Here is a 27,476-nt window from a genome sequence, read left to right on the forward strand (position 1 = left end):
GGCAGAGCCAGCAGTGCCAGCCTTTGGGAGCTTAGACTGAGGCATCCAAGTAAAAACAGCCCAAATTTTTCAGAGGTGCTGAGCACCCTGAGCTCCTAGTATACTTCATGTAATTTATGGGGGTTTTTTTTGTTGTTGTTGTTTTTTTTTTTGAAGGCGTTTTGAAGAAAGGTATTCCCCATGGCTCATTTCCCCCAGGGGATGTCTCTGGCCACATGGTCTGGAAGTGATTCCCAGAAAACCACCCCCATGGAGCCTCCCTTGCCTCCTCCCAGCCCTCCCTCCGGCTCTGGGTCCGAAACCCTGACATTTGTGAAGGGCTCAGACACTAAAGGTCTGAGTCAGGCAAAGCCCAGACTGTTCCTGACTGTTCCCAGGAGAAAAAGTGGCAGCAAATCAGCACCCCCCCGGTTGTGGGGCTCCCACCAGGTCCTGCACGTCTCTGCCAAGCCCAGCCTGGCTCTAGCGCTGCCAGAGCCTTTGCTTGCACTTCATTAAGGTGCCTAATGAGCACACCACTGTGCCGGGGTACTCTCACTCACTGTGCGAGTCTGGGAATCTAGTACGGAGCAAATCCCACATAAACATTTTCAAAGATTAAAAAAATAAGTTGTAGGAGCAGTCACTAAACTGGCATTAAAGTGCCGTGTTTTAAGCAAGCAAAATAATGAAGTTACAGAGAAATCTGCACTCGCAATATTATTATAAACTATGAAACAGCTTTTGGTAACAGTGTCACAAAACATTTTCTCAGATATTACAATATAAACAAAGACCTTTTTTTTTTTCCTCCTTAAAGAGATACACCCTGGCTTCTGTCCCCTTTCCAGCGGTGTTTGTTACTCGGACCCTGCAGAACGAGAAGGTAGAGAGCAGGATGTCAGAGGCTATCCCGCAGCCCCGGGGAGCAGGAGAGCCGTGCGGGGCGGCTCCCAGCACCACCCCACGGCACAGCAATTAGCTCTGTTCCCCGCGCAGATCCGCGGCTTAGCTCTTAAAAGCCGTTTCATAAATATTCGATGGCCTTTCCGACAGGGTAATGTGCCTCTGTGACATTAAAGAGGAAACTCTGCGAAGGGGAGGGATGACAACAAATTTATCCACCAATAGCACACTCTTTTGGCACAAAAGCACATTCTTATCTTTGCATCCCATAATGAGAAGGCAGGGACGGGACTGTTGCTACAGCTCTGTGGGTGGGTAGATGTGGAGCGCAAGAGAAGGGTGGCTGTAAACTGTTAGATATCTTTTCCCCCTTGCCTTTGCAAAGAGAAGGACCCGCTCTTGCGGTCCTGCAGTGGTTTTCCCGAGCCCCCGGTGAGGAGGACCTCTCCCACGATGTCAGACTGCGAGGGACTGCCTGTGGGTAAGCGCCAGATTTATATTTACCCCGGTGTCCTGCCGCCCGCTTCACATTCTCAGATTGCAAAGTCACACGCGAAGCCGCTCGCTTTCGAGGGGAGCCGGAGCCGCAGCAGGGAGAGGAGAAAGTCCCTGAAACACTGCAGACCCTGGTGCGGTGCCTTATGAGTCCGTGTGCTGGGCTGCTGAGGGTGGCGATGCCTGGATTTTCTCTGAAGGCACAGGGGCTGGGTAGGAGGAAGGGTTCTGGAATTGAGGCAGACGGACTGAAGTGTCGGTATCCAAAGGATGGTATCGATGTGTGCAGTCTTGAGCTCGCTGAAGAGAGTTTGTGGGGATGGGTGCTGCAGGACCAGGCGCTGTGTGTGCGTCCTGTTTGTTCCTTGATAAACCTTCCTGGATGGTAACGGACACAGTGAGGACAGATAAATGTCATGCAAAGGGTTTATTTGCTGAAAGGAAATAGAAATTTACATTGTTTTTAATATAAGTGCATTACACACTTTGCATTTATCTGGGAAGGAATCCTTTACTAGAGCTTAGGGCTGTATCTGTCAAACTTCACTGAGAAGAGGAGCATGTCAGCAAGCACGTTTCTCAGCTGGTTTTTAAAAACTTCTATAGGAACTGTAAATGTTTTCTAGGCTGCCTGTACAAAAGGAAACTCTTGTCAAAATGATAGCTTAATTCTCTGCTAAGGCATTTTACTAATAAAGAGATGGACTATTGGAAACACCTTTAATTTTTTCTTTTGCAGTGGCAAGCATTTATCTTCTTACATGTATAGCTATATACAACACGTACTGCGTAGCAGTCCTGTTCCATAGGTTTGTGAAGGATGTGCATCAAAGATGAGGTCCTAGGCTAAAAAGTGTGGCTGGAGATGGAGAAGGATGCCACAGCATTTTTCTTTTTTCCTTCTCTCTCTGCTTCCATTTTAAAAAGCAAATCCCAAGTCTAAAACGGCGCACTCATAGCTAGAGTGGAAAAATATAAATTATGTATATGGTGCAGAGTGAGCTGCACCATGCACAATTCCCTGGGCTGACACTATCAGCTAAAGACAGGAGAGATGAAAATGAGCATTTCCTGCTTACCTGCTCAAAGGGGTGAACTGTTAACCAGCAAAATTTCACTTCTCCAGGCTTTGATTTTAGGACCCTGGCCCCGGTTTGCTTATTAAGCACTCTGAGTTGGGGGTGGGATATTTCAGGGTGACAGTATCAGTATCAGCTGGCATCTGATATTGATGATGAAACTGATATTAAGAGTGCATGGCATCTTATGTGCAGAGGTTACTGATATCTCAATTACCTTTGCTGCTGAAAGGACCTTCAAGTTTTCTTCCAGAAAAGCATTCATGGATGCATTGAGGGAAGGAATCAATTTCTATGGGCGGGAATGAAAATTAAAGTGATGTTTAGATGTGGATCAGAAATGTGTCAGCATATACAGAGCAAAGGTTTATTTCTCTCTGTTCCCCCAATAATTCTCCCATGCTGTCCAGGCCTGCTTCCAGGCCTGCTCCCAGGAAGCAGGACTCGCCCTGCCCCATGTCAGACACAACCAACCTGTTCCGAGGGACACCTGCTTCATCCACCTTGCACATATTCTGGTTCCTGTACTTACAGATGTGTGGTTGCATAAATGCATACAGAAATATGCACAAAACCAGCAGTGGATAGAGAAATGGTGGTACTCCATCAGAGTTATTAAGTAATCTTAGTGAACCAGTTGCTGCCAGCTTGTTTTTCATGTCGGGGATTTTTGGAACAATTTTTTTGTAGCTATTGCTCTTTGACTAGCTAGGTCAAAGTTTAAAACTTTAGCAGTTTAAATCTTCACACTCCATAAAAAGAGTTGCAAAAAACCATCATCATCAAACTTTCTAATACACTGATTAGGGCAGAACTGCCCCTTTTCTGAATCCAGCGAGCATAGAAAGCTGGGGCTGGTCTTCTAAAATCCTTAGTTTTGAAAGCAGCCAGATAATACAGCTACAGAAAGTTGGTGCAGTGACAGATATCATTAGCACTGCAATGTGGCTGCAATCCAGAGCCCTGCTTCGAACACAAACCCCACAGCCCTCTGCATGAGCCCGTGTACACACATGCACACGGCTATAAATAAGTTTAGCCAAAGCACAATATTAGTGTCAAGTGTATGTACTGCTTCAGTAACCTCTTTGCAAAGGGTATGCCTCACCAACAACCTGGAGAACTGCACTTTGTAGTTACAGGAAATTAATGCCAGAGTTTTTAGACTGCTTTCAGCCTACACAAGAATGTAGCAGGAACAGCTGTGTAATTGTTCCCTCAGAGAAGCAACTTGGGGGGAATGGCTGAAAACAATCTTTGACTTAAATAGCTGGATATGAACAGCTTGATACACCAATAATTTTTCAAGAGATTTTATTTTCTTAAATAAGTACTCTTAGTACTTGCTTCTCTTCAGTAACAGTATCCTACTTCAGTGTTGGAAATGGTTATGCAATTTTTCATGATGAAAGCCTTGGGTGTTTTTAAATTACTGGTTTCTGTTCAATTCCAGTGTGGCTGTACCCTTTCACTGTTGTGGAATGGAAAAATTAAACATATGATGCAAACAAGGTTTTATTTTGTTATTTGAATGTAGTACAGAAGATAAAAAAAAAAAAAAGGGATCTTAAATGACAGAATGCCATTACATGTAGGCAAATGTACAGTCATTTTGGATTGAATTCATACCAAAAAAAGACATTTGAAAGCCTTTTGAGATTTGGAAGTGAACAGAATTCTAAAATTTACTCTAATAATTTCCCATTGTAACACAGGGAGATAAAGAAAGAAAGATCAGTCACTTCAGGACAAATGCACTCCTATTTCTTCCTCATTAGCAATTATTGACATACAGATGCTATCCATTAGTGCCAGCTACATAGATTTCTTGTCACTCCTACAAGCAGATAAAAGAAAAGCACATCAATTATTTAAGTGCTTCCCCTTGTGTGTATTATTTTCCTCTTGTAAGGAGTCATAGTTCAGTCTCTGAACGACTGAACAGCTTTTCACGCACCCAGCATTTTGATTAGGAATATATGAGTCATGATGGTTCTGGTTCTTAACACAAACCTTTTGACTTCAGAAAAATCTCTGAAGTCATGCAAAGGTTCTTCAAGTGCCTCTTTTCTTTCTTTATTTCTCTCCCCTTTCAGCCACAGACTGACTTTGAATAGCATGGGTAACTTCTTGTGGATAACACCACTGTCGAATAAACACAGGGTACTGAGCCATAACAGAGGAAAATTATAATGCTGAAGAAGAACACCAGGAGTCTCATATATGCATACTTTCTCTGTTATTTACTGCAACAAGGCTAAGGGGGAAAACAGAACTGATGTAGCTTGTTTTGCAGCAGGTGGCATGCGAATCTAACCAAATTTCCTTAAAATTCCTCACGAACTTTTATTGGACATGTTTCAGTAGAGGAGGAAGCAAGACTTTTCATCTGAAGTATGTTCCTGGCTCTTTAGCTAAATACTTCCTTTCAGAGCTAAAATTACATATTTCAAACATGTCTTTAAGACAGACTGGAGCCAGTTGATAAAATTGGTGTTTTCAGACTTAGGATATCCCAGAAAAATACGGGAATTTAGATTTCCTGAAATTCAACATTCTGTACTGTCATGGGGAGTCCATTTATCTCAGCCAGAGAGGCTGTTAGTGAGCAAGACCTCTGAGCTCCCATGCTGGGCTGGCTCTAAACAGCTCCTGGGAATAAAATATGGCCCATTTCTGTACATTTCTGTAATAAAAAATCATGACCCAGCACATGTATGAGCACTGCTCCTGTGGAATAAAATTGCCCCACTTTCACATACTCATATTAGCATACAATGGGTTTGCCAAGGGGCTGCAGTTAAAGGGGTTTCAAGGGGTGCTTGAAATTAACATTTCATTAGATTTGGTGAAGGATGTCTATCTTTTTGCAGGTAACTTCATGTTTCCCTTAGGGGTGGAGCACCACTTCTGCATTGCAGTTTGCAGGGTGAGACCCTCACTAAAGGGCAAGGGCCTGGAATTACCTTTCAGTGTGGCTGTGCAGACTGCAGTCAGCACTCAGGGATAAGCAGAGAAGTGAGAAGGTTTTTCCAGCATATGCCAGTTACCTGCTGTAGCTTAGGAATGAAATGGCATAACTTGAGCAACTCAAGAGAGCTCTGCAGCATGAACCATAGCTCCTGACTGCACTAAGCCCACCAGCACAGGCTTGCATGCTCAGAGCTCCCCAGGAACATCCCCCTGCCAGGGGAAGGTGAGCCCAAGGTGCTGGGGTGATGAGAACCTGGCAAGAATCTGTATTATTTATCAGGGATAAACACTTCACAGAAACTCTGATCTTGGTGTATGGACCCCTTGGCAAACCCGTTTCCTTTTGCATTTAGGAAGTCAGCTTAGGAGATGAATGCTAGCTGTAAGAAGACACATTCTCCAAGAAAGCATTCTTTCATCACAAAATACAGATGTTACTAAATCAAAATGCAACATTTTGTTGACAATGTCAGTATGTTAATACATTTCTAAAGATCGCATTTTTGAAAATTGAAATTGAGCGGGAGCAAGACAGAAAGCCTTTGGATGCTCAGGTTAAGTAAAATAAAATATTATATCTGAGAGTATAGTCCCAGCTTGATGAAAATGGAATTGAAACACCAGAATTATCTTGGGAGCTGGGAGTTGTCCTTCTGACTAGCTCCATTGCTCCTCCAGAAATTCCACGTGTCTGTGCAAGCATTGCCTCGAGCAGCAGAGGCTGTGCATTCAGGGGACAAACACAGATGATGATGATGATGATGACGATGATGTTATAGCTTAAAGCTTTAGACACAGTTTGGAACATGAAGAACAGGCAACCACACAAGGAAAATCTGGTGCCCCAGAAATCCATGTTTTCCAAGAAATACTCCAGAAGTATTTTTATGGTGATGAGCAAGCCCCATGGAGACACCAAGTTGGGAGCCTGCCAGAGGTATGCCTGGAAAGCCCTCTCTGTTCATACAGCATTTTAAGACAGCCCTATGAGTCAAAACATTCAGCCTACAGTCCATGAAGAGTTAAAATCACATGAGTGCTGCCTTCACCTGCTTCAGAGGCTGGTGAGGGCTGAGAAGGGCTTTCAAAGCCTTGGGGCTGGATGGCTCCACTATGGGTCTCTTCCCAAGCACCTCCTTAGATGTTTTGTTGAGGGAAAAAGGGATTTTTCATTTGGGAGAAATCTGAGACCTCCCCAGACCACAAGGCAATTGCTGCAGTGCTGAGAGAGGAAGAGAGCTGAGAGCAAGAGAGAGGGCCAGGACTGACTCCACACTTGCACTTGGGCAAAATGCCACAAATGGCAAAGCTGTTTCTTTTTCATCAAGAGCAAAGGTGAAAGAAGGTGGTCTCTGTTGCAGCCCAATATTAGGGGGTTCTCAATAGGGGTTCAGCCTAGCTTAGGCAAACTTAGTGTACCTGTACATAGCTGAGCAGTACAACAACCCTTCACCACTCACAAAATTGTTTCTGACTACTAGCTTAAAACTTTGCAACCTCAGGAACTAGAAAAATGGAAACTGTTGTTAGCTCTGTTTTACTCCTCCAGCATGAGTCTGCTGTGTCTTAGGCTTGGTGATGGTTTGGTGGGAGCTGACTGTGCTCCAGGAGTGCCCTGAGCACAGGCACTGGGTTAGTCTTCATCTCCAGCCTCTGTCTTTAAAGTAGCAGGTGAGGTCTCCTAGACTAACTAGACTAGAACTAGACTACTGGACTAGTCTAACTATTCAGCTGGCAAGTAGAGGCTGTGCCAGTTCACTGCTTTTCTGAAGCAGAATATGAGTATGTGTGCTATGTGCTACAGAGGCTCTAAGTGGGGGTATTTGACCTAGCAGACACCCATTTTCACAATAAAATGCTTGTTTGGTTGGTTTTTTGTTTGTTTTTCTTTGAGGAGATGTGCTGAAGGAGGAGAGCTCTTTCAGGCAGTCAGTAGAGGCAGTAGAAGTTTGCATGCTGAGATGGTGGTTAAGGATCTAGCTAGGAAATACAGAAGATGCTACATCTTTCCCAGGTGCTCCTCCCCCATCCCCTAATGGGTGGATTTGCCTTATCTGCAGAAATACTTTCAAGCTGTAGCTTGTCCCAGGGTCTGTGAACAAGAGCACTTGCACTGTACAGCACATTTCTGAACAGTCTTATTCCATGTTTACAGTAACTTAAGGCATGCAAAAAACAACCTGTGTGTTTTTTCTCCTCCTCTCCTCCATCCCTCATAACATCTGCAGCAGTATTTCCAATATATTCTGTGTTAAGCCATCAGTATTTGGAAGCCACAATTGCATTTAACAATGCCTAGAGCCTTCTCTTGCTGAAGACCCATTATATAGGCAGTAATTTAGAGGGTGTGGACCCCTTCCCTTCCTTTGCCATTCAGACTGCAAACTGAATGCTCAGTGTGCCCTCCCAAAAACCTGTGCCCAGTCTCTCATCATCATATTCAGCTGCTTCTCTGTCCATGTTATTTCTTTCCTTGAGACTGTGATCAGCTCCCTCACCACACACTAGTGGTTTCTACAATTAAATTTGCGATATTAAGGATTACCTTACATCTCAGACCTCCTCTAAAACTCACATAAAAGATTGTCAAGGTCCCCCAAACACTTTCTTCCTTGTGGAAAAGAGATTCTGGGGCAGAGAAACGGGCTCCTGCCAAATGCCAGGTGCTGGGCATGGACATGTTAAGAGTGCTCAGGATCAGTTCCCCCTGAAGGAGTCCTGGGTGTCATGGAGCAGCTGAAGTCACCACTGAGTCAGCAGGGCACACAGGGGCTGCTCATAGCTGCTTTTGGTTCTGCACACGGTCTGTCAATCACACAATTTGCTTTTGGAAGAAAACCAAGCCCTTGCTTGGAGGACTCCAAACCAGACTCAGTAAAATGATTGTGACCCTTTAGGAATCACAACAAATTCCAAGAAGACTTTGGGAGGTACAATGCTGTCTCCATCACAAAAAACAGGGAGCACTTCAGAGAGGTGCCAGTGGCTGATTAATCTCGGGCAGCTTTTCCACACTGCCCAAGCAGGAAGCCCCAAGACCACTTCACTGCTCTCAGCACTGTTGGTATGGCTCAAGTTTCCACCACCAAGTGCTCCCTGGGAGAACACAGGCTCATTCCCACCCGCTATTATGAAGGCATGAAATTAAGTTTGGAGAGATATTTGAAAGGTTTTGGCCCAAAATCCCCTCATAAATCCATAGACACTCCCAACAAACTTGGCATTTCCTGCAGTTCTCACCTATCTTGCAGATAAATATACACTTACACACTTTCTCTTTGTGATGTGTTCTTTGTGGAGCTGCAGGGTATGCTCTGGCTTTGTAGTTACACAGTGCACCCAGAACACTTCCCAGTGACTAACATGGTTACTGTGAAAATGGTAAAATCCTTGCTGCTGAACCAGAAGGTGAAAACTCCTGCAGCCAGACAATTTTCCTGAAAGGCTCTGCTGTGGAAATAATGAAATAAAAGCACAAACACACAAAAAACAGCTTGGGTGCAACATCTGAACACCTGAGTAATTTTTCACAGGAACCCAAAAATCTAAAAAGGAAGATGAATGTCTCAGGTTGTGCTTGATCATGTGATTATGAAGGACCTGATTTCAGGTTAAACTTGTCATTTGCACATCTCCCACTCATACTTTGGCAGCATGATCCAGAATTTTGGAGTCAAGGGGAGCTTTTCCACTCATTCCAATGAATTAGGATGACAACTCTCAAAAATCTCAGAAATATCTTTATCCCCCTGATGCATCAGTACAAATTGTGGCTGGGTCAGTTCAGTTGTACTGCTTAGACCAGCAGCCAGAGCCCTGTGCCATGTGAGATTTGTTGGGTGAGGCCCCACCAAGCACTTGTGGTGGATGGGAACAACCAGGCATTAGTCATACTTTGTCCCAGCACAATTGCTCAGAGAAATGTGTTTCTATTTGCACTAATTAAAACTTAGTGAATGTTTCCCCTGCTGAAACATTGCTAGGTATGACTCAGCAATAAGTCACACAAAGAGCCATGGGTGCAGAATTATTCAGAGTTTATATGTGAGAGACTGAGGCACATCAAGATTAAGCCAAAAGCAGTTCCCAGTGCTGTGGGTGTGTACTCAGAGATGTCAAGGAGCTCTTCTTTCAGAGCACCCAGCACACCACTGTATTTCACATATCTGAACTCCATTGGCAGCTGTGAGCACAGGGCATGTCCATAACTCAGACCTGTGGTCTCTGGTCCTGTTTGAGGAGATGAGGAAGATGACATTAGTGACCATTTAGGAAAAACTGGGTTCCCACAGTTGCTCCACACACCAACTCTTCCCCCTTCAAGAGCTGCTCTGCAGCTGAAGCACAGATGGAATCCAGTTCCCAGCAGAAGTTCTCAAGCTAACTTAACCTGAAATTGTCCTTGATCTTCCTGGATTGGTATTCTTCACCATGTTCAGTATCTCCAACAGGTGAAGCTGGGATATTATGATAAACAGCATATTGGAAACATATATGTCATAAAATACGAGATACTTGGACACCTCATAGCTAGATCTCTAGCAATAAATATACTTGTTTATAACTTGATATTTCACCAGTTTCTTGGAGATGCTCTGCAACGTCAATAGCCTCACACACAAATGCTTCTGATATGGGCACAGATGTCTTTGGGGTGCTAAATCTGTCATTTCCTACAGTTCTTTATCTCAGATGGGAGGCTCCCAGGTTCATCTTGCTGCTATGACAGTCAGCTGGCTTTCTGACACCCATGTGATTTAGGCATGATATCACAATCTCTTTGTGCTGGAGGCATATGGACCACATGTGGGAAGGCTTTTGAGAAGGAAACTATTACTTCCTGCATCCATCATAAATTCCAAATGGTATATTCAGGCATAACGGTTCAAAACCAGACAGCACACTGGTGAAATAGAAACAATTTATCTGGGAAATCTCATCTAAACTGTTTGGTTATTCTTACTGTTGCCAACTCTTTGATGTTTATCATGAGCCTCTTAAGACTTGTTTTAATTTATTTTTCCTAAAGCCAGGTTTCTTGGGTCATGATTTTTTGGTGGCTGTCAAAATGTCTATGCACTGTCCATTTTCACCCAGGCAGCAACACATGGGGATTGTTGTGCCACTGGAGAGTGGGGATTTTTTTGCAAAGATGTTTTGGTCAGGTATTTCAACATCCAAGGCTTAGGAAGAAGCATCATGTGGGGAAGTGTGAGAAAATATGCAATGTCTGGGACACATATGGCAGACTGAGGCATACAGTGCTCACATATGTAGGATGGAGAATAATATTTCTCTGACAAAAGTTGTATTTTTAAACACCAACCGCATTTCTGCATGTTTTCATTTTGAGTCATTTAATGAAAATATTGGAAAACTCCAGGGAAAGGATTCAATCTGCTCACAGTTTTTCACAGGAGGAGTGTTTGTTTTCTCAGCAAACTCCTCTCCTACAATTATTTGGTTTCTGCAGATTTTTGGGGAGAATTCTGGCACACAAAGGAGCTGGAGAGCCTTTTTGCTGTCCTTTACTATTCCCTGCCTACTCTGATGTCCAATAAAGTGGGAGGAGTAAGAAGACAGCTCTTCACTATTCTCCCACTACACTGGAAAGAGAAAACTGCTGAAAATTGACCAGATGACACATTTTTGTTGAGGCGTGGTGAGCCTCATTCACTATAGTACAAGTTTCCCTGCTCAGGCCAATCAAAACATAACCAACACCAGCAAGGATCCAGCACCATTTTGGACTTTGGGGATGAAGAGAGATCATCAGACCATGAACAAGAGCATCTCCCTGCTTCGTTCTGCCACTGGGATTTCAAAAGACAAAACCAATTCCTGAAGCAGCACATGTGCTCCTGTGCCACATCCCTCATTCCCAGTTTCAGGTGTCCCTGCAGAGGAAGGGAGGCAGAGGAGCACCCCAAGATGCAGGAGAAAACTCACTACTCCCTGGCTATGAGATAAAGGCAGCCAGGAGCTGAACATCTCCATTTTGTCCAAGGGGATGGTACAGGATTAGAAAATACTTGTTTGTTCCAAACTGACTTTATTTCCTCCCGCAGAAATGTTCCTCAGAGTAGAGCATGTGCATTTGCTTCCTTTTCCCAATGAAGTTCAGCAGCTGGGTTATCCTAGATAATGGTGCCAAATCTTTAAATATTTCCTGGATCTGAGATGATTGCTCAGCTGACAATCTGCCTTGTTAATTAGGCTGCCTTGAGGGACAGTGGAGAACTGGAGGCAACTGGATATTTCAACGAGTCACACAAGGGGTGAGACAAGGCTGTAGTAGGAGTCCATCCCAGCACAGCCCCAAGCCCACCCAAACAGCTGGTCTGTGCCACCTGGAGTGCCTGTGTTCTCAGAACAATCCTGAATGGAGCTGTCTGTAGTGAGGGGCCAGCACAGGGAGATCACAATTATTTTCCACTACTTTACACAGCACCTTGCAATGGGCCAACCTGCTCACAAGTCAGTCCTGGAGAATGCCAAGGAGTGAACACAGCTGGGCAGGCTCCCTCCAATACAGCTTCTGCAGGCTTGGTCTTGTTCTCCTGTGCAAAACTGTTACCTGCAATGAGTCCCAGACCTGTCCTCTCAACAGTTCATGGATCTGAGGAGCCCATGTACTCGAAGTCCTGTGTTGATCCAATATCAAATGGCTATATAATTACTCACTGAGCTCAGACTATGGTCAGAGATGGTCCTAGGCTTCTGCCCAGAGAGGGAGGTTAACTTTAGTTCAGTAGGAGGTTGTTAGATCCCTGTTTCTCCCTCCATTATTTCCCAAAACCACTTACCAGAACAGAGTTGTTTCCTTGTCTAAATTCACTGGCTACTGATGATGTTTGGCTGCCTTGTCTGTACTTTCAAGGCCTTATGCTAAATTTAGACAAGGAGGAGACTCTTCTCCTCTAGGCTTTCATTTTGTGGGTTACTCATTGAATGCTTTGGGCACAATGTGAGTTAAAATCCCATTTGCTGCACAGCCAAGTGGGTTAGGGCTGGAAAAACTGATTTCTCCACACTACCTACTTGACCCCCAAATGCCCTCCATGTGAAGGGCACATGCCTTGTGCCCTGAGGGATACTGCTGTGGGTTTCCAAAGACTCAGAATCACCTCTTTCTTTTCTATGTGCTACTTAAGGCAAGCACTTCTTAAAAATTCTCTCTTCAGCTGTGCATGGGGATCTCTAGAGATCCTAAATAAATTATGTCTCTGCCGCAGTGTGGTGCTCCCTGGAGACAATTCCTCTGAGACCTCTCTGGCCTCTCGTTGATTTTTTAAGTCCTGCCCATCTGGTGCTGACTTCCTTGTTCTGGCCACCAGCAAGTCTTGGGAAAATACCTTGATTTTATGCAGAAAGAAAAGAAGGAGTACCAAAAAAACAATTGTAAGAATTCTTTAAAGTTTTTTCTTCTGAACACTCATGAAGTAGAAATTCAAAGTAATTTTCTGTTTGAAATGAGATCATGAGAAAATTGTTCGTACTTATTAACAGAAAGCATCTTCTACTATTTTTGCATCTTTTATAAAGGTGTGTTTCTCCAGTTCTTATGTGACAAACATGGAATTCTACCAAGCACACAATGATGACACAAACTACAATAGTGAAATATGATCCACTTGCTCATGTCACTGAAACCTCAGAAGGGAATTACAGCCTTCAGCAGGGTTCATTTGAGGTATACTACTTAAGGTAATAAGGCTGGACAATCTCATTAAGATTTATTTCCACCCCTTTTAAACACGGGTTCAAAAGTACAGCTGGAGCTGTACTGGCTTTATCTTTGCCATACGGAAGAGATTGGAAAAAGAAGTAAACAGAAAACACTCATTTGCTCAATCAGCTGGGCCATGAGACTGCAGTGCAGAGCAGACATAGGCTTGTGCCCAGGCTTGGTGGATGAGGAAACTGAAACAAACTTTTTATCCTTATTACCTTGCATAGGCTTTTTTCTTCTTTCTCTCCTCCCATGGAATTTAGGAGACATTGCATCATTCCATGAGGGAGAGGGAGGCATAAAACAATTGCATCTGCTCTTTAATGGTAGTTCACCATGTTCACTGGATTTCTTCCAGGCTTGAATTTGTCCGTACCCATTAGGGAAATTAATGGGTTATGAAAAATACATTTTCAAACATTTCAGCTTGTGTTGCAGATTCCCTAAGTAGTCTGAGATGTTTACAAAACTCCCAGCACATCAGGCTTGTTCTCCTGCAGACCATGATGTGTGATGACAGTAATCCTTCTATCACACTCCAAGTTATTGCTTCTGTTGAAGCCATCCAGACTGTGAGTTTTTTGGAAGCATTTCCTCTTCTTTTTCAGTATAAAAGAGGCAGAGGATGTTTCCACCTGGGAGAGGAGAGTTTGCTAGACAGCAAATGCAGCAGCCCCCTGTATTTGCTGCAGTGTCATTCTGGGGAGGGTGAATAGAAGCACACAGATGCAGCAAATGCTGAAGGCTGGCTGTTCCTACCCTAACAGACTCCTGCTGATCATGTCCTGAAGCCCAGGGGCTTTTGGGATCAGATATCCTGCAATCCACAGGCAAAGCTCAAGCTGCAGCACACTCCAGCTCTTCCTACTGCAGGCAGCATCTTCAGGCTCATTCTGGTGAGAGGGTGGACTGCAGACTGCAGGAGCAGCATCAAGAGGAGCCTTCAGCAGGCAGATGTTGCAAACAGTGGAGGACATGACCTTCCACATGCAACCTAGCCAAGCCCTTTGGTCTGGGAGTGGATTTTCTTGTTCAGATTGCACTCTCACCCTTCTCAGATTTGGACCATCCTTTGTGGTTTACCCAAATCCAGACTAAATCCTGACATCCAGAGGCCCCTGGAGAGTAATAAGGCAGGGAAAGGCATTTGGCCCTCTCCAGCACTTTCTGTGAGAGTCAGCTGAGAAGTACATCCAGCATTGCTATTCCCTAAGTTTGATTTCCTTGGCACTTGTTAGATGCACAGAAATGTACAATCAACACTGCCATGTAGACAGGACTAAAATCTGAATGTTTGGAAGAAAAATAAGGGATTGAATAGAAAGAAAAATGGAGTCGGCAGTTCTGAGGCCCATCACCATAGTATCATGACACTGTTTACAAAACTTCTTTATTAAGAACTTTCCACATGCTCTTTCTTTCAATTTCAGTTAAACTCAACATAGTCACCGCTCTGGATTTAAACTGTGCCCTGAAAGGCCTGTAATCTAAACATGGAAACATTTAAGTCATGTGCTAAAAGAAGAAAATGAAGCTGGATCCAGTGCTGTGCTGTGTGAGGACCCCGTGCTGTGGACCTGCAACAGCCCTGTTAACAGCCAGAGAAAAACTTCTTGCAAGCCCCAGAGCTGCACACTGGAAGGAGAGCCCAGACATGTCATTGTTCAGTGGGGAAACTTTCCTGCAAGCCCCAAAGCTGTTGCCCATAGATAGAACCCCTCTGCAAGCCTCAGAGTTGTCATCCTGGGATGCAAATCATTCTGCAAGCCCCTGAGCTGATGTCTCCTGGCTATAACCCTCATGCAAGCCCCAGACTCGGAAGTCCAAGGCTGGGCCAAAGGACATGGCATCCTCAGTCTCTGCATCTGCATCTCCAGCACTGCCTGGCACATCCCTGCACTGTCCTCTCCTGTGTGATCTAGGTGTGCTCCAGCCCCACAGCAGCAGAACAGAGCCCCATCTATTTTCAGTGGCTGAGTTGTGTGAAATGCAGTTAAGACTCTGGCATGAAGAGGGGAAAATTATTTGGGTAGTCAAAGTTCATTTTGTTTAATTTGGTGTTATTAAGAATATTTATATTTTTAAACGCAATGTTTAGCCTGACAGCATCCCATTAAAATGCTTTATTAGGTTATTAGGAGCTTCTGTGCAGTACTATATTTATTGCAATTAGCAAATATTAGTGGCTCAAACAAATTGGAAGATATTATTTTTGCCCTGCTCCTATTTTGTTCCTCATCTCCTTGCCTGGCATAACCTAAGCCTAGCCTAGATTAGATCCTTTCACATATCAGCTTTTCTGCCTGACAAGCCTTAAAGAAGGAGAAATAAAAAAAAAGGAAAATGAATAGAAAATTAACCATTAGGAGCCCCTGAGAAATCAAAAGAGCCTTTCAGATTAAGTCTCTCACTAGTGTCAAGGCTAGTAGCAGTGCCAGTGGCATTAGTGGCACTAAGTTACTTAATTCTAGTATGATTCAAAATCATTTGTAGCAAAGAGCTTATCCAGAGTAAATCCTCATCCTTCCAGGTCTTTTGTTTGCCATCTTTTGACAAGCTACGTTGCATATAAATGAGGTCATAAAACATGTGAAGGAAGAACATATTTTCATTTGTGTTGAAGTTTCATGAGCACAAATTTGACTGTACAAATAGTAGTAATGAACAGTATTAGTGGTTAATGAACTCAATCCTTATTTGGGCTTTGTTTTGGGGATTTTGTGCCCTTACACAGATATGAAATATGTGAAATGAAGGGAAGGTTTCCCTGAATAAGGACAGAGGCCAATTTTAAGAGATACTTATACCTCACTCCAGTCAGTGGCAAGGGGTGGCCCAATTGGCCTGTGTTCCAACCAGGATGGATCTCACAGGACAGCTGGAATTTAGCCTCTCAGGTCTTTCATGGGTTGGGACAAATCACAGGCTGCTAAACCACTTTAAGCCCACAGACTGTTCAGAATCCCAGGGAGGAGCAAAGGGTTGGGTACCTGATTCTCAAACCCTACACATGTGCCAGAGCTCTGATAAAAGGGCTGGTTCAGACCTTTCAGGTGAACTTGACACTTGTGTGTGTGCACACAAATGCCTGAGCCTTGACACTGATGAGCAGATAAGCGCTGGTGCTTATCCTGCAGCCTCCTGAGAGGATTCAGTCCTCTGGCAGAGGGCATCCAGGCAGGCTGGGCTGGGCTGCTGTGCACAGATGGTGTGGAGAAGCCCTTAGGAAGCAGCAGAGAGCCACTGCTCGACCCTCCACAACTGACCTTGACCTTTTCCCTGGCAATGCCGTGAGGCTGTGCTGGGAAGGGCTGCTGGGCCCCTGTCAGGCTACAGCTGGTGTGCAGCATGAGAGGTTAATGCTCCTTCTGCCCTCTGTGCTGGCCTGCACTCTCCGTGGGTGATTATACCTGGAAAAAAAGACCAACTTTTCTGAGGCTGTTAGAGGTTTTTTACTTTTTCTGGAAAGAGGGATAATAAAGATGTTCATGAGGTTCACTTCCTCACTTAACAGTTAGACAAAAAGGCATCCAATCACTATCTTCTTGATTTGAATAGAACTTACTGTAAATGTGCCAGGTATGGGGAGAAACAAACAGTAAAATTATTTTTCGTTTACTGCAAGTATCAAAATTATCACACAAGTTTCAGAGATCAGTTAAGAGAGTTCATTTTGTGGGCTTGGGCAATGAAGACCCTAGTTTAAAGAGCCATTCTTCAGCTACTAATTATCTATATTTAAGGACCCAACTCACAGATATTTTCTAATTCTGTTCTTTCCCATTGGAGTTGCTTGGGTCACTGCTTCTCCTGTCAGCTGTTGCTGCCCTTTCCTCCTAATGCCCTCCAGTGGGACAGCCTGCTACTTCACCACCTGGGAATCAATCCCAGAGAGTCTCTTGCAGGAGATGTACTCTAAGTGCTCATCACTGGATAAGCACAACCCCTAAAGGCCATTGAACTGTGCTATGTGTCATTGCTACCAGTAGAAATTATCAGTTGCAGGATGTCTGCAGGTGGTTTACATTCCCATCTGGAAATATTCATGCTGAGTTTCCCTCATTCCTCATATTTTCACTGATTTCAAGGGGCTCAGCTTGGACCTACTGTTTGGGCTGAACTCATGCTCCTAAAATCTCAAGATCTCTTTTATTATTTTTCTTTGAAGGTTTTTGATCCAAAAATGCATCAGCTGACAAGTGTATCTTTGTCTTGTGCCTCCTACAAATGTAATCTTTATGGCATGTACTGGTTGAACTGAAAAAAAACCACTGATACCTACTTCCACTGCCTTTCCAGGAATTGATTTAGGACACATTCTCAAGATTAATGCCTTGGCTGATGGTGAGGAGCGTTAAGAGTGAGGCGAAGATAAGGTCAGATTACATGAAAGGAGAAACACAAGCTGCAAAATCCAGTACTATGCAGAAGAGAGCAGAATATCTCATGGATTAATTTATCAACATTTCAAAGCTGCTCTCTTGGAGATGGAGCCAGCTACAGCACTACGAAGTAGAGTCTGTACTCCAGTTGTTTGCTGTGATCTTGCTCTGGTTGGTTTACAGAAAATTTAAAAAGAAGGATAAATATTGCCTATAAGCCCTGTTGCCAAAGAAAATGTAAGAGGTATTATTTTCAGCCGCTTACTCATCAAGAGGGAGCTGCAGCACTTGAGTCTTGCTTTGCTTTTTTGGCTGCTGGGAGCCAACAGGTTTCCTCTTTGAGTGTGGAACTGTGCACGCCTGGCTCTTGAAGGAAAACAGGGATAAATTACAAGTTTTCCGAAGTTACCTTGTTAAAATAATATGTATAGTCTAAGCATGTGCAATCATAAACATGCTGTTGGAAGGGAAACTTTTACAAAGTGGAAGGTGAATATGCTGGTACATCTAGCTGTGCTCCAGGACATGTAGTCTATGTGCAGATTGCCTGGAGACATCTCTGCCTTTGCCAGTGGTAACAGTGTTTCCTAACAAATAAAAATTGTGCCTACAGGGAAAAATAAAAGAGGTGACTGCCAAAAAATATCAGTGAATGTATCAAGAAAACACTATTTACTTATAAAAAACCCATAAAACATCAAAATCTGGTTACGTGGCTTGTCTAAACTGAAGGGATTAAATTGTTGGTAAATAAGATTCCTTCCAACCCAAACATTTCTATGGTTCTATGAACTAAGTATAACTGCCCAAAGGATTCATTCAGTATTCCCCAGCTGTCCTACTGCAACTTAAATGCCTCATAAAACAGTCCTTAGCAGCAAAAATTAAAACCAGCTGTATTTTATTAGTTAGCAGTGAATCTGCACAGGGGAAGGGGATGGGGAAGGGGAAGGGAAAGGGAAAGGGAAAGGGAAAGGGAAAGGGAAAGGGAAAGGGAAAGGGAAAGGGAAAGGGAAAGGGAAAGGCCATTAACCCAAACATCCCAAATTAATTCCCCCTGAAGATGGTGTTCATGGGCACACTGATTAGTGTGCTTTTCCTGAGGTTTCAGCCCCAGGAAAGGCCTGACTCAGCCATGTGCAGCTGCAGGCATGCTCTGGAGGAAAAGCAGGTTTTGGCTCCTCTGTTTTTGGGGCTCACATGAGTAACATCAACATACACTCATTGTCCTACCCTCTCAGCTAAACACCAATGATGCCCTTCTTGTTGAGGCAGACATAAGGAAGACCATTGGGCAACTAAAGAAGCATCTTTTTCCATCATTCTTCCTAGTGTTGTTAGTGGTGGGTAGAGTTTGTATACAAAAAATAGAAGACACTTCCAGGAATATAGTGATATTTCAGGTTCAAAACCATTTCAGGTTCAAAATACCTATCAATAAGCTCAGTTACACATTCATAAATCATCACTTGAACTACAGGGATGTCACCAAAGAGCCAAAATTAGTTTCCTCCTAGTCCATGACAATTTACAAGACTGATCTAAAACCTGGTCACCATCCTAAGTGGGTATGTTTGGGGGCTGGGCATTTAAGTCACGTGAAGTTTTTTTCCTCACATGAAGCCTTCCTTAGCTGTACTTCTAGAAGTCATTCAGTGCAATAATTTATTACTTGCATAAACCAGAGCAACGCAAAGTGGTCTGCCACTGAAGTTTAACAGCATTCTCTGTTGTTTCTGTTACTCTCATGTTTCTGTTACTATTCTAACCTATCTAACCCAAGAAAGGGGATATTTCTTGGCTTTGTTTGTTGGGGCTTATTTTATTATTGTTTTTAATTTTGAGGGGCTGGGTTTTTTAGTAGTTTTTTTGATTGGTTGTTTTTTTTGTTTTTTACAATGTTGTATGCTGCCAAGGAAAGAATAGACAGTGATTTATTTATGAAATTCCTGCAGCAGGAGGAAGTCATGCTTGGGTCTTGCTGCCATGGAGGGAGATAAACAAACTAATATATTTAGCTAAAGAATATATAACCCATAGGAAAACAGCCTGAACAAGGCTGGAGAGACATATACAAGCTGGCACAGGAGATACTGAGACAGGGAGCAGAATGTTTAGATAGAGGCACTTATGGGTACTCCCCACAAGCAAATGAATCATCCAGGGCATAAGTAGCTATTTTTAGCAGCAGTGTCTGTTACTTTTGCTTTTTACATTGAGAAAACTGTGAAGCACTTGATAGGAGATGCTAAAAAGCCATACAGAGCAGCACTGGGCTTCCTTGTACAGATGTGCAGGACTCAGAGTGCCTTTGGCCTGGCTGTGCAGTAGACCTGCAGAGATGTTAGATGAGAGAGAGAGAGAGAGAGATAGATAGATAGATAGATAGATAGATAGACAGACAGACAAATATGAGGGGAGGTGTCTCCATGGAGCTATAGTATACTCACCCACAATACATCATCACCAGGTGGGTAGAATGGGAGTCCTCAGGCACCCTTTGTGCTGACAGCCTCCAATTCCATGCTTCCCTCAGCTCCTCTGTGGGGATCAGGGACTTTGTGTCTTCTGATATCCTAATCATGGCTCTGGGCAAAATCCTTTGACTTCAGCTGTAAGGATCATGATTTAATCCAACAATTTAGCCCAATAATGGAAACCAGCTGGTAACACAATATTTGGTTTTGTCATTATGTTCACCACTTGGAAGTAACGGGCTGCAAAGCCCCTTTGATTTGTCACAAGGCATTCCATTAACACCTCTATAAAAACAGCCAAGATGTTTCCATTGACAGCACTTAACAATTTTCTCTATTACTTTGATGACTATTCACTTTGAATGGAAAGTGCTTTTCCGCACCACTGAAGCACAGCTAGTACATAACCTTGGAGCACCGTGAAGTGCTGAGATGTTACAAGAAGTAACACTTAGGAGAGCACATCCTCTCTTTGGCACGCACTGCTCGGTGCCAGGCCCTGCGCAGTCCCTGCTGGCAGCACGGCTGTGTCACCCACAAACCGGGATGGAATGTGCCCTGTGACATCGAGGGGAACCGAGCCACTTCATCTGCCTTCCCCTTCTGCATGATTGCCAGCTCCATTTTGCATTCAACTCCTTGTATGCAATTGGTGGTAAAATCTATGCAGGTCTAAGCTTGCTTCCCAAGTTTTTTCTGGATAGCAAAAACAGCGTGTACTTGTCTGGCGGTGAGGGCTATAGAGACTGTAACTGGAGAGGCTGATGTTCAAATCCAGCAGATCAGCACAAAGCCCTCGGGATATTATTCTTGCTGCAATTACAAGTAACAGCTAAAGAAAGGGTAGGAGACTCTCACATAGTGAATAGAAATGTTTCTCTTCTTTTGCTATTATGAATACTGCAGACAAGGATAAACAGTTGTAACTGTAAAGCTCTCAGTGAAAAATTGATCCCCATTTGTGTCTCTAGCTGCCTCCAGCACTTCCTTATGGGAGGCAGTGGTGGGTCATCAGTGCAGTCATTTTAAGCTTGCTACAAAATAAATCCTGATTCAGGAGTCTCCTTGAGTGACCTTTGCTTACATGCACAAGAGTTTCTCATGCAGAGAGCCCCAGTGATGTTGATGCTAATAGGTAGATGGTAGAGACAGTTCCACTGTGACTGTTAGCGACTGGAGATGAGGAACAAAAGCTCCTTTCTGAGAGCTGCTCATCCATCTCGAATGCTCTGACTCACTTCACCTCGTGTGGGACTGACTGCTTAGAAAAACCAACACTGCCATCTTTTTACCACGTGTACAGGATCACAGCCTTAGCATACACAAAGCATTACTCATTGCAGCTGATCCCATTAACGCTGAAGACACAGGCTTGCACTCACTCTGGACAAGCTGTAGAAGAGGCTTCTGTATGAGAGGAAGATGGCTACTGTTCAGATGCTCAGCATTTCCTAGTTAAAATAATTCACAGTGAAGCAATAAAACAATTAAGTCTGCAAAGTATCAGCATCTGTTTTATTTCTTCTGTTAAAGTATGCTTAAAGATCTTTTTGGGTTTTGTAGAGCTGCAGTGAAATGAAAACTAACTGTTGTTGTTCTTGATTTTTACAAAACTACTTACCAAAGAAGCACACAAAAAAAATCTCAGGCTCAGTTGTACAATAGAATCAGACTACCAGCACAAAATGGCAATGCCATGCCTATGGAAGCAGTAGGATGAGCAGATTCCTGGTTGCCCAACATGTGCCTCTCTGAGCATGCTTGTATGCAAACACAAAGTCAGTCTGACATAAATTAGATGAACTATGTCATCTTGCATCAAAATATTTTCCCAGTTCTGTGTGTTTCCAAATACATCTAATTTATGCATTTCTGAGTGTATAGTGTGTATTGCTCAGAGTTGAAGCAGGTGTAGCAGCTCTTCTCCTATTTACATCAGAGATGCTGTTGCATATTTCACCAGGTATTTCTCCAGGTGGTGCCAGGTTTGAGAAAAGAATAGGCAAATTCAGAGAAGACATCCAACACAAGCCCTCCAAGCTACAGTCTTTTACTGCAGGACATGTACTCTCCCTTTCCAGTGACCTTGCTCTCCTAAGCATGTTCTTATGACATCACCTTAATGCTGTGGCTTAAAAACAGCTTAATTAATTTAGTGTCTATGCATTGCTGTCTGCTGCCATTGCAACATCCACATAAATAAAAAGAAGGCACTCAGCTGCCTCTCATGCAGAGCCCTTTGAGTCCTGGACATAACCCACCAGCTGCTCCAGCACCATCGCTGAGGAACATGAAGTCCATCCCTGAAGAACCAGCCCAGGCAGACCACAGTGGAGCACCAGAGTTCTGTGCAGGTCATTTGTTTTTTCCATTACTTAATCCCACATTGCTGTTGAAATGATGATTGCCTTATACTTTATAACAGCTGGGACTTTAACTTAATCTACAAAGTAATTAATTTTCTTTAATTGTGATGGGGGCTTGCTTTTAAGTAGTAAGTAGACAGAGATAGTACAGTGATGATTTCTGGGGTCTGGATGCACTACTGTGAGATGGTATCATTTCTGTATAGTCTGGTTTTAAATACCCTACCACAGCAAGAAGAATTGTTCTGACCATATGTTCTTTACAAGTATTACCTGTTCATGGAGGCTAGTTTAGTCTGAGTGAAGAACAGAAATTAGCTTTCTTTTTCCTTCAGTACTGACTGGAAAGTAGACAGGTGGCAGTAAAAAAAAAAGGACTACAAATCTAAAGCTAGGTATAATGCCATTAATGGTTTAAGTTACTTTAATAAGAAGGGATTTGTTGCTTACTAGCTTGACATTTTATATATAACTACTTTCAGTCAGTAAGAAAAAAAATAACAAGACATCAATATAATTAATTTTAAATGTATTTAATTTTCCTAAGTAGTAGACTTATAGGTCTTTTTATTTTACCCATTAAGAAAAGTAATCTACATCTGAGATCTAGACAAGAAAATCCAGGACTGGAGTTCACGCAGACTAATCTATGTAGATTACATTTGACAGCATACCCCCAAACCAGATTTAAAACAGAAGGATGTGTTGCATTTCTACCCCACACTAGAAATAGCAATTCTCCTGTAGCAGGGTGCAGCGACCTGTCAGGAAGGCAGTGGCCTGGTGGTGTGTGGGTGTGGTCCTGGGAGGTGCTGTCAGTGAGTGCTGTGTGCTCCTGGTGCCCTCAGCAGTCCTTCCCTTCACTGCACTGGGCCCCACAAAGCTGCCCTGGCAATGGTCAACCCAGCAGCAAGGGGCTTTATCTGTGCCACAGATCAAACCTGGGCCCTGTGCTGCGAGAACAGGATCAAACCTGTCCTTCTGACAGCCCCACTGCTGCATTTCAGAGCATGTGACTCATTAAGCTGAGACAGCCCAGGTAAAGAGGTGCTTTTGGAGATGCTTGCTTTGCTCAGAGAGAGCATCACAAAAATGTTATGATTGATTATGTGGAATAGGCTCACTGAGGACTGAGGAGATCTGTTGAAGAGCCAAGACATTTTCTCCTGGCAGACGCCAAGTGTAGTGCTCTGTCAGACATCCAGGAGCTATTGAAAGACAGAAGTACACTGAGATCTCTATAGCCACCTGAAGCTATCCAGCTGGGAGGTTGAATGCCAGGGTTTGTAGAAGATCAGATATTTTTCCTTTTTAACAAAAGTAATTTATTATTATAAAAATTGACAGTGTGATGAATCCATCCTAATGGGTTCTTCTGTGCTCAGAATAAAGAGATAAGATAGCTAGATGTGGATAAATAACACTACTTTTATTGTACTGCTGGAGTTCACATTGGCCAGCATGTGTGGGACAGGAATCCCCAGTGTGCAGGGGACCCATGGGAGGTGGGGACAGTGGCTTTTGGAGGTACCACAAAGCTGTGCAGGGAATGGCCATGCTGGGTTACCTCCTGCACGTTTTCTGGTGTCAGCATTGAGCCATGCGTGCACCCAGGCACTTATCTGGCTTTTATCGCACACTGATGATCTCCTCCTGGCCATGTCATCCTCAAGATGTTTTTCCATCTCCTCTAATTAGATTAACCAGCTGCTCATGCTTTAAGGACACTTACTCTGTGGGATGTACTTCAGACCATGGTCTGTCTCATCTCCTATTTACTCTCTTGACAGCTGTGTGCCTGGAGCAAGGGGATTGTAGCTGTCTTAAACTGTAGGGCCACCAAAATTTTGTTTTATTCTTTGCTGAGCACTGTGTTCCCTCCAAAACAAGGATCAAGGTGGTACCTTCCCTAGGGACCTGGCAGGGGCACACCTGTGCTATCTGCTTCAGACTGGTATTATCTTCCAAGATATTTTAAGGCATGATGCTTTTACATCCCTCAGGGTGACACTGGGCACTGTGGGATGGTAGCAAGTGATGGAGATGGTAGCTCTGAAGGGAACAAGCTGCCACCGCAGCTGAGGCTCCTTGCTTCCTGGCAAGGGAGTGGTGAGGAGCTAATTTGTTGTTAATTTGCTGTAAATAGGAAGTAAAAAGGAGATGTGAAAATGACATGTCTCTGGTGATGTAAGCCAAATTTCTCATTTGTGTCCCAAATCCATAAACATAGCAGTAAATGTCTATGCAAGCCAAGGAATAAAGGTTTCCATTGTTGTGCTTACAATGTGAAACAAAGACCCTAGTAATCCTCTGAATAGCATCAAATATATTCAAACTATAACATAAAAAACTTTTCCATAAATATATTCATTTCAAGGTGCCTGTAACTCTGCTCTTAAAATACACCCAGAGTTAATTTGCCAGTGAAATCAGCAGTGGCCATGCCAATCAGATGATCAGCAAAGGGCTAGCACTGTTTACAGGACAAAGTCTGGGCTCCACTCAGCTTCACAGTGCTTAGAAGCAGTTGCCATCACTACTTTTTCCTGATCTTCTCCAAGACCTTTAAGATTTGCTATGACTGTGCATATATCTTCCCTCATCAATTATTTCTGGAACACATCTTTTAAGTAAAGCAACAATGATATGGGAACTAGATGATCTGTAATTGTTTATATTCAGTTATTTTTTATGAAATAACTTGGGTTTGAATCACAGGTATTTTTACTGTGGTGCTCACTACATCATTAAAGTATTGATTTTGTTCCCCTGATCAATAAATGGGGTTTTTAATATAAGTTTATTTGCATAAAGCTAATATCTGTGATGCTGTGCTTGTTGCTACATTGTTTCTGCAACAAATATTAGCTGCAGAAGATGAGAAAAGGTACCTGTACCCAGCTCCTACCTTGGCTGTACCAGAACTGAGAGCATGACCAGGTTTACATTTACTGCACTTTTTGCACTGCTATTGCAGTTTTACTGTCTGGCTTTACAGGGTCTTGTGCTTATAGCACTACAGGTAAATTTGTGCTATAGGTAAATTTGCACTTTAGAAAGCTTGGATGAATGGTGATGTGATCATTACCCATTTTCACTAATCACAAATTACAAAGCTGGTTTAAAATAGAAGGAAAATTAACATTAAACTAGCTAGTCTAACTGTCTATATATAAAATTTTCTTTCTGCCTAGAAATTAAAATGTTAAATACAATGGCTACTTATGGAAAGAATATTTTTTCATTTCTTCCTCTAATAATCACTGAATGTAATTGTCAGGAAAAAAGAACTGAAACAGAAATATTTTCATTTTATATTCTGAAAAGTCTTATGGAAACATAGACTTGTGTTGAACCATTTCTCAGAATAGTTCTTTAGGTCCATCTGTCAAAGGAAGATATTAAAACGGGCATTCTTTATCTATTTATATATTATGGGCCTAAGTTGACAGCTTTTTCTGAAGCACATTTCCTGTTGCTTTTATTACCCTTCTGAAACATAGATGATACCATGTAGGAACATTGTACATTTACTCTTTTCAGCTGATTAAATTCTCCACATCACACTTTCTAGGCTTATGTGCACCAGTCCTTACCAGTACCAACTCCTAAGTGTAATCATTGTACATCATTGGTACTGGCTCAGAAACATTATCACACATTATCGTCCCCCCTCCATCTTCTGTATTCAAATCTGCCTGCCAAAATTTCAGGTTTCTCCCATATTCTCATTAGGTGCTTGTACTGTGTCTCTTCAGCATTCTTGTTTCACACACAGACACAGTGTGCCATTGCGTTCCTGAAAACTGCTTGGGGTGAGTGGGTTGGGGAGGAAGCTGGAAACCCCTGCCCCTCAAACCCTGCCCTGTACCCCAGTGAGAGGGGGAGATGGAAATCCCTGTCCCTCAAACCCTGCCCTGTACCCCAGTGCAAGGGAACACCATGGCATCTCCCCTCTTGAGTGGAGCTGCACTATCAGCCCGAGCACATCACCTCACTTGAACTCCTACAGCATATAAAATGAGGAAAGAGGTTTTATTTTATCCAAGAACGTCCCTATGAAAGGAGTTTTAAGTCATTTCACAGATTATGAAATCTCTGCCATTAAACACTTACTCAGGCAGAACTATTGATGGGAAGATTCCTATAACAGCTTGAATATTCTTCCTCATAATAATAATAATGAAAAACCTGATACATATTATTACATTTTGAATGAAGGCTTCTATGCAGTAGGGTTTTAATGATCTCACTGTTGCCAAGTTTTGCTTTCAACATCCCAGTGGAACATTTTTACCAGGCCTATTAGGTAACACACACAACTTTCAGGCACAAATTTACTATCTCCCATTCAGTGTCCTCATGCTAGACCTTGCCAATGTCACAGATGTTCTTTTTCCATAAATTCCATCAACCATGGTCTGGAAGCTGTGGTTTTTGTTGTTCTGTTCATTGCTGCTTTGTGTGCATTTTTTATAGCTGGTCATTACCCTTTAACAAAACATTTCTGTTTCTCTTCTTTTTAAAATAAAATTTCTGAGGCAAATTGTAGAAAGATTCTACTCTGCTGTGGGCCAGTTTTGACCCTTTTTCAAGCATCAGAAACATCTTCAGAATTTAAGATCAGAAAAACTGCACTGCTGCAAACAGTGAATGAGAAGAATTTTTTTCCCCCAAATCTCGGAACAAGTCAGTTATACAGATTTTGGATTAATTTCTTCTTCCTGGCTTCTTTCTAATGGGATAGTTCACATTTTGTCAGATCAAAACCGGACATTTTAAAATTTATGAATCTCTCAAGTGCTACTTTCCATAGGACATTAAGCACTTGGTAATATCTGAAGATTTGGGGCTCCCAGGGACATAATAAATATATTTGACTCCAAATCAGTTGTGTGGAAGTTGTGCCCTAAGAAAAGACCTGAACATAATCAGTGACTGAAGTCTGGGCTGACTCTCCAATCCTCAAATAAATGATTGCCCCAGAGCACCTCAGCTGGGATGGGAACCTGAGGGCACATCAAGGCTGCTGTCACCATTTAAAGTTCCTGCTGCGAATCCTCTGCCAAGGAACAGCCAATTCATCT

The 27,476-nt window shown here is 43.0% G+C and overlaps 1 protein-coding gene and 1 long non-coding RNA gene across 2 annotated transcripts in view; one reads left to right on the forward strand and one right to left on the reverse strand.

Annotated features, from left to right (window-relative positions):
- Positions 1 to 673: 673 nt before the first annotated feature.
- On the reverse strand, positions 674 to 1,828 carry LOC107205662. The gene is made up of 2 exons (XR_001522073.3): positions 1,390 to 1,828; positions 674 to 850 (listed from the first exon to the last, which is right to left on the reverse strand). It is a non-coding gene; the product is annotated as an uncharacterized LOC107205662 (long non-coding RNA).
- Positions 1,179 to 27,476, forward strand: part of EML1 (EMAP like 1) — a 122,376-nt gene continuing 96,078 nt past the window's right edge. Inside the window, exon 1 of the mRNA XM_015630307.2 lies at positions 1,179 to 1,366. Within this exon, the coding sequence (XP_015485793.1) occupies positions 1,339 to 1,366 (28 nt within the window). The 5' untranslated portion in view covers positions 1,179 to 1,338. The remainder of the gene's footprint in view (positions 1,367 to 27,476) is intronic.

Source organism: Parus major, chromosome 5 (genome assembly GCF_001522545.3).
Source record: "Parus major isolate Abel chromosome 5, Parus_major1.1, whole genome shotgun sequence".
NCBI lineage: Eukaryota > Metazoa > Chordata > Aves > Passeriformes > Paridae > Parus > Parus major.